Source organism: Monopterus albus, unplaced genomic scaffold, assembly GCF_001952655.1.
Source record: "Monopterus albus unplaced genomic scaffold, M_albus_1.0 scaffold854.1, whole genome shotgun sequence".
NCBI lineage: Eukaryota > Metazoa > Chordata > Actinopteri > Synbranchiformes > Synbranchidae > Monopterus > Monopterus albus.
Window position 1 is genome coordinate 1 of NW_018128734.1, and position 8,293 is coordinate 8,293.

The 8,293-nt window shown below is 39.9% G+C and overlaps 1 protein-coding gene across 1 annotated transcript; it reads right to left on the reverse strand.

The window, feature by feature from the left end:
* Window positions 1-3,553: 3,553 nt before the first annotated feature.
* LOC109953615 (ankyrin repeat domain-containing protein 26-like) lies at window positions 3,554-8,287 on the reverse strand. The gene is made up of 8 exons (XM_020589095.1): window positions 8,231-8,287; window positions 8,013-8,125; window positions 7,570-7,717; window positions 7,152-7,400; window positions 6,578-6,813; window positions 6,130-6,373; window positions 3,976-4,021; window positions 3,554-3,855 (listed from the first exon to the last, which is right to left on the reverse strand). Exons 2-8 carry the CDS (start codon window positions 8,123-8,125, stop codon window positions 3,725-3,727), a joined length of 1,167 nt encoding a protein of 388 aa, XP_020444751.1. The 5' UTR covers window positions 8,231-8,287; the 3' UTR covers window positions 3,554-3,724.
* Between the last annotated feature and the right edge of the window lie 6 nt (window positions 8,288-8,293).

The following is an 8,293-nucleotide window of genomic DNA, read 5'->3' on the forward strand; positions in this document are numbered from 1 at the left end:
TAAAGAACACGCTTCACACGCTATATAAAAAATAAAATTAGCTTCACCTTCAAGGGGGGACAGGACACTAATATTGCTGCAAATACATATTGCTGATACAAAACACTGACACAGTGACATTCATATATCTTTCTCCCAGAGCCTCTAGTCCTACTGGGAGTGCTGGTGTCAGGGCCCTTTGTGTACGCCAGAGGCGCTCAGCTACATCAGCACAGCACGGACATGGTCAACACTCCACAGGAGCCGGTGAAGCTGTGGCACAGACTGGGCAGATACATTTAAGCAACCAAACAAGACCAGATCCATAAACACACATGTGCATGTACATACACACAGATTCTGAAATAAAATAAAAGTGCTAATAAATGTGTTCATTGTTTGTAAAACGCCTTGAGGCAATTTCCATCTCCTAATAGCGTGTCTAGATGAAAGGTGTTTTAATTTTTACTTTCATTCTAAATAGAATAAATGAATGTAACGTTATGGCATTCTCATAATACAGACATTGAAAAATCTACCGTTTCCCCTTAATACATCTGTGGGCAGAATGGTCTCCATCATGTGATTCGGTATCAAGCTGTTATAATATATTAATGGGACGTACAAGGGTTGAATTTAGCTTATTGTTATAATCCGTCCTAATGGTATTTGTGTCTGGTTTGGCACCATGAAGATAAACGAGAACACTCTATTGGAGGGGCACAAAGTTGTGTTGGTTTCTTATAATGCAAAGCACATGCCCAGGTAACGTTAATATTAACACCTGATTGGTCTTGTTACACACACAAAGTTTGTCAGTTTTCTTTTATTTTCCTCTGCTGATATCTTTAGTGATGAGTGTTTGAATGTCATTTCTTTATTATTGTTAGATTTTACCCAAGTTCTTTTATTGAAAGCGCGAAAAGTGAAGACAGAAGAGGACTGTTTAAAATCAACAGGAAGTTTACTCAAAGTCTGGACACAGGTGAAGTCTTACAGCACTGGGATCCGACAGACAGAGCTCCCGCAGGAAATCCGTTCTCTGAACAATGAGTTATGTTTTCTCAGTTTATATTCAGGGATAACCAGATAGAAAGTGGCTACTGTATGATATGTTCAGCCGTAATCTTAATCATAATATCTTCCTAGGCTTAATGTCCGGATATGTCCCTGAATGTCCTGTATGTTCTTAGATACACACCACTTAATCAACACTCACACACATCGATTGTCTCCATGTTTTGACTACTGCTACGGTCAGCTGTGAAGCTGGCATATCAGGTGACGCCACGGTTTGACGTCCCTGTGTAGAATGGGGTTAGCCCAAACCAGATATAATGTACAGGCCTGTTGGGTTCGGGGTCTTTCATTCTTCATCTGCCTGCGCGCAGTATTGGAGGTGAAGGATACCTGAGCGTGTGATGTTAATTTTACCTGTGATCCTTTGAATAAACCAGCACGGTTTTTTGTATCCACTTGGACCGCCTCGTCTCCCTGAGTTTCACTGGTTAAGAGTAACTGGGAAATATCTTTCAATGGTGCCGTGACCCGGATCCCAAAACAGCTCTGCCCGAGGCACACTATGTCACATCGAATTTTCTCTGCAGCACTTGTTGCTATGAGATACACATGTGAGGGGGGGGTCGCCCCTCACATAGGTTCCCGAGCCCGCCAGCGGGGGCCTGTACCGGACCGGTACAACAAAATTTTTAAAGCAAATAAAATTATACTGACCATTTCCAAATATTCATATGTCATTACGCCTCCCATCTTCTCTTCTCTGCCATCTGCTTATTTCCGTTCCGTTTTCTCCTCTATTCATATCACTTTTTGGTTTCTCCTCTCTCCATACTCCTGAAAAGAAACTAATATAAGACAAAATTGAATATTTAGAAATTTAGATGAAGTGGGAACCGATGACTACATGAAACCGTTAACAGCATTAGATAATCTGATATTTACTACATACATAAAAGGTTTTACACTTCATCCTGCCCTCCATCACTTCCTCCCTCCTCACTCTGAAAGATGAATAGAAGACCAGAGGAGTTGTAGCTCGGTTTTTAAAAAACTAAGGCACAGATGATTGGTTCATGACTACTATATAAAATGTAATTAAAGCAAATAAAATTATACTTACCCGTTCGAGATGTTAAATACAAGTATTCCCCCCCGTTGACGTAACATCCAACAAGTACGTAACAAGTATTCCCCCCCTTATCCACTGGTGTTTTATTCAGGAGTTTTCTGACCTCTTGGGTTCTATCCTGCCAAAGTTTGACAAACTTTTAATACTTGGTGATTTTAACATTCACATCTGTTGCCCTGATGATCCACTGTCCAAAGACGTTTTAAATATTACTGACTCGTAATCTCAGTCGGCGCATGGCCCTTGGACACCCACTGGACCTTGTGATCTCTCATGGACTGCCTGTTTCCATTACTGAAATATGTGATTCCCGGTTTCCTGATCACTTGCCTGTTTTATTTAATGTTGCTGCTCTGTCACTGGTAGACAAACCTTCTATTGCTGCTGCTTTTAGATGTACAATCACTTCTTCACCCCAGATTATTTTATTGGGTCTTCTGTTTCACACATCCACTCAATGTCTAAACAACAGTTCACTGAACTTCAGGGTTTTCTACACTTTTATTTACAACTTTAGTCTTCTGTAATGTACAAGCGTCATAAACATTTTCCTATATGGATTTTGTTACAGTGTTGATGAATAATGACAAGACAGAAAGAAAGAAAAAACATGTACTGTATCTCACTTTTGGTGGTCCTAAAAGCAAGCCAGCTGAAATGGCAGTCGTACAAATGCATTCACCCTGTTTCAGTAGCTAGAGAGTGTTCTAGCTTGTCTTATTCAAGTATATCATGACTGTAAAGAATAAATAAAATAATCAGAAACAGAATATTCCAATAAGTCTAATAATGTAAGATTAAGACAGACATTGCATCATTTGATGGCACATACCAAATGTAATGTCTTGGCAAAATTAATGATGCATACATTAAACACCTACACATTAAAATTTAGTAACACCAATCTGCGCAAATAAGATTTTGTATGTGTACACAGACATACACACACACACACACACACACACACACACACACACACACACACACATATATACATACATACACATAGTACCTCTTTAGTACCTCCAAGTACTGTTGTGTCGCCCTGCTAACGGGGTCCAGCTACACCCTTGAGACAGAGCCCACTGGGGACATGCGGGCAGAGGAAACATTCAGCTCTGCTGTGGCTGAGGACCAGAGAGACCACACCATAAAGCAGCAGCTACATGTCATATATTGCTCCCATCTATTTCATAAAAGACTTCATGAGACAGGGGGGATTGGTGCCATGTTTCTAGCTGTAGTGCACTCACTGTTTAATTCCTTTAATATGCTTCTATCCAACTCACTCTGCATCTGGAGAAAAAGGGAAAGTTGTAGTTAAATTTTGACTTCTAATGTTCTGGAAACAAATATCAGCTAAAAAGATGTAAAATAGCACTTTAGAAAAACAAATATTTAAAAAAAGATGCAGAGATAAAACTGAAAAGTGAAGACATACAAAGTTGGACTCTTGGTGATCTGTATTGTAGCTGCCACCAGGGTAGCAGATACTCTTTCTGGGGTCCATACACAACAAAACATTACATATAGGCCTAACACAAGACAGTTGGCTGAAATATGTTCAGTTATGATTATGAACGAGCAGCTGTTTAGTCAGATCATACTGTTCCTCTTTAGTACCTCCAAGTACTGTTGTGTCGCCCTGCTGACGGGGTCCAGCTCCACCCTTGATACAGAGCCCACTGGGGACATGCGGGCAGAGGCAACATTCAGCTCTGCTGTGGCTGAGGACCAGAGACAATGAGAAATACTTTAACAAAGGAAAAAACACAGAAAATCAGAGCTATTGTTTGAAAGACAACAGGATGGGATTGGTGCCATGTTTCTAGCTGCAGTGCACTCACCGTTGTTTAATTCCTTTAATATGTTTCTATCCAACTCACTCTGCATCTGGAGAAAAAGGGAAAGTTGTAGTTAAATTTTGACTTTTAATGTTCTGGAAACAAATAGCTAAAAAGCTGTAAAATAACACTTTAGAAAAACAAATACTTAAAAAAAGATGCAGAGATAAAACTGAGCCACCAAACTCGACACTGTGGCAAATGGTGACACATTTAACGACAAATACTTGAACAAAGGAAAAAACACTGCGAGAAAATCAGAGCTATTGTTTGAAAGACAACAGGACATGCCAAGCATGCAAGCTCTAGTGTAGAGCTTCTGCAGGCCATTTGATGCTTCCTTACCAGAAGTTGCAAAAACCCTGTTAGTATGATCACACATTGGCCATCTCTACAAATGAAACAGTCTAACAAGATGCATTTAAAGTAATGGGTCTTACATTAGGAGGAAAAAAGTAACATGTAAAACCAGTATATATTTTGCTGAAAACTGCAGTTGCTCCAGAACAGTATGTATTGAGCTACACATGTACAATTAAATGTAAAAAATAGTATGCACAGGATGGCACAGCTACTTATTTCATCTTATTATAGATTATTACTGTATATTGTTTTTATTTGTATATGTAATAAATAATGAATTCAAACAGTTTAAATTGTTAACTTCTTTACTTGAGCTTCATTTTCTGTATGCATTGTCAGTTTGTTGTGTAGCTGAACTGAGTTTTTGTGTGTGTGTGTGTGTGTTATTTATTTATTTTTTACTTTTACTAACAAGATTCTCGCAGGTACAGTGTCAGACACGAGGCTGGTGGAACCAAAATACAGAAATCTTTCTAGGTGTTGAATCTATGCGTGGTTGGTATAAACATTATTCTATACCTCTACTGTGTTGCTTTAGGCAAACAACTGTGACACTGATTTCATCATTTGATTTTGGTAGGCTGTTTTTCTGTGACATCCAAGGGGTGTGTGACTAAATAAACTTGGTTTAATTTTAAATGAAGCATGTACATGAGAGTAGTGCATGCTCCATACAACTGGTGGTACTTAACTTCACTGCTATAACTGGCTTTTTAACAGACAAATTATCAAAGAAGAAAAGTATATAAAGATATAAATAGACAACTTTTACTCCCCGTAGAACTTGAGAACATGGAGAGAGCCAACAAATTCTAGGAGGAGGTTCTGAGATTTCAGTCAGTTCCACAATGCAAGACACAGGGTTCCTACGCATTTCAGTGAAAAGCTATTGATGTCTTGAAATTTTCACTTATATTTTCTGCAACTTTGACTTATTTTTGTAGTTTCTGATGTTAAACCTAAACTATGATAAGATTTGATTTGTCAGTTTCAACAATTTATTTCAGTTATAACCTATATTATATCTAAGTATAATACTGATTAAGTAGGCCATTCACATAAGATGAACCTGGAAATAGCTCTAAAATAAAGTGAACCCCTGTAATAGAAACATTTTGTATATAAATACATTCCTCTAAATGGAGCACTGGGAAACCACAGTGGAGATATTTTTTTCAGCAACCTTGCTGGTCATCCCCAAAAAAACTTTCGATTCCACAACATCTGTTCACTGTGTGAACCCTTAACATCACGGTTTGCATCTCAGCAGAGCCATAGACATACAGTAGGCCTACCAGCTGGGTGAAGGGGAGAGCAGCCAATCAGACACTGAACTAAACACATCTACAAACCTGGTTATGAGTCTTGCTGAAGAGAGGAGAGGTGAGAGACAGACTTTTGAGCTAGAAGCTAAAAGTGCGAGAAATAGAAGACAGGTTAGAAGTAAAGTCCCACCACCTTAAGGACCGGAGGTAGAGTGAAGACTAAACAATGTGAAGGTGTTCTTCCAGGGAGAAGAACAGTCTTCAGTCAATTTAGAGAGCAGTTTCTTCTATCTTTTAATTAGGATTTTCCACAGCCAGAAATATTAGGCGTGTAATATCTCAAAAGCCAAAAGATGCAGCTATGACAATAAAACAAAAGACTAACCTGTGTATAAAAAGCAACATCTTTGAACACAACACCACCAGATATACAAAAACAAAGCTGACAACCATGATGCAATGGCAATGAAGATGGTTCGAAATAAATGAACTTCTCTGCATGAAGAATACTCCAAATGACTGTACAGACCTTAGCCAGATAGTCCTCCACCCTTCTGTTTTGTCCCTCAGTCACAGGACTAAGGAGGGAGGGTCCAAGGCCAAGACTCCTGTTGAGGGGCCCCAGTGTGGCCCCATAGTTCACTGGTGAACCCAAAGTGCCCATGTCCAGCGAGGGACCTCCAAGGCTACCATTTGTGATGCTGCTGGCGATAAGAGATCTACTGTGCTCGTTGAGCAATTTGGAATTTGCTTCTGCGAGCCGACTGTTGGTTCTGTGAATGGAAAACAGCAAGTTACCACTGCCTGTCTAAATATTCCACCATTTGTGATCTGCTGTCTAGAATACTTGTTCAAAGATATAACATTTCAAAGAGCTTAGCAGTATTTTTTCAGCTCTCAGACATGAGGCTAAAGCACTGGTTTTGCACAGTCTCATGTGGAACTAGTAATGTATAACCAGCCAGTGACATTCTGACCTCTCTAGTTTGGCAGCCAGAGATTTGCGGAGGCGCAGCTCGTCAGTGTAGAGTTGAATATATCGCTCTAGCTCTGTGCGTGTGGAGTCTCTTTGGTTAAGGCTATCCTGCTGGGCGGTGCGGGCCCGGCACAGTTCCACCTCCAGCTCCCGGCTCTTCTGCTCCAGCTGAGAGCGCAGGTTGGCCTCATTTGCTGCTTTAATCTGATCCAGTGCCTCTTGAGATGCTGCCTGGGACTGTAAACACATAATATGATAATTATTGTATGTATGTATTGTATGTAAACACATAATAATATGAAATTAGTGTTAGTTAGTTACAGAAGATGCAAATATAACTACCACAGCAACTATTTACTATGTATACACTGAGATAAAACATATTTTTATCTTGTCTCTTGTTATGGATTTAGTCTTACTTCTTTTACTTAAATTTATTATAGCTAAAACTGTCTATATAATGATAGCTGTCATATTTCTATTTATGCTGTTTACTTTGTGACAGGCATTTTATAAGTTCTATGTATTTAAAGATTCATAATGTTTTCTTAGGATTCTTAGGTTAGAATTGTTACCTGCAGGAAAAGGTTGACCTGCTCTAGTTTCTGTTGTATCTCCTGACGGGCCTTCTCCTCTGCATCACGACGGTACTGCTCCACCTGGCTCTGCTCCATCTGAATGGACTCCATTCGACGTCTCAGGTCTAGTACTTCCTCCTCCAACTGTCTTTTACTCCTCTCAAGCTGGTTATTACTGTGACTCAAGCTCTTCAGGGAGGCCAGCTGATCCTTAAGCTCCCTGTTCTGCACCTGCAGATCATCCACCTGGTTACATAAGAAGCACAGAGGAAATGTCTGAGGCCAACATTTGATGCTACATTTAAACGGGCTCAGGGGGTTGCTAAGGACAAAGTTTCTAACTCTGCTAAAAGTAATGGTACATTTTTGGGGGGGGGTTACAGTGAAATAGCAGCACTGTATCAAAGAGACAAACCTTTTCTTTCATTTGTCCAGCGGAACCCTCGACCTGACTGTATCTGCCAAGGTCCATCCGTAGACTGCTCATCGGAGAACCAAACTCAGCTCCCCCACTATCCTGATCCCGCAGCTTCTTCTTTGCAGTCTTCAATAGAGTTCGCAGCCTTAAACACATATGCATAAATACTATAAGTAAACAACAAAATAAGGTACAGCAAACAAACACAATTAAGTGAGCATACTCTAGAGAGAACACTAGACAAACAAAATGATTGCAGTAACTTGTTATATATTCAGAGAAGATTTGTTTAAAAAAGAAAAAACATCCTTACATGAGATATGCACACTGGTCTCATAAGCCAGGACAGACTGTACTCTACTGGATTCTAGTTGTATCTAAACAGTGGGAGGAGGTACTGTCATAGGAGAGGAGGGGGTGAGGAGGAGGTTAGGAGTCACCTGTACATTTCTTTTTGAAGCTCTGTGTTTCTCTTCATCTCTAGATCCAGCCGAGTGTCTGCAGCCTTCTTCTGCTCCATAATTTTCTTAACTTTCTTCTTCTCTATTTCCATCTGGAACACAGGTTAATCACTGTTGAGACCCAAACCACAGTCGCAAACCCAAACCACCCAAATCATACTATCATATGTGACATTAGCATGCATTACTATGATCACCTGGGTGTTCAGTTCTCCTTTCTCTTTATCCAGCTCTGCCAGGCGCAGTCCTAACTTAGAGCG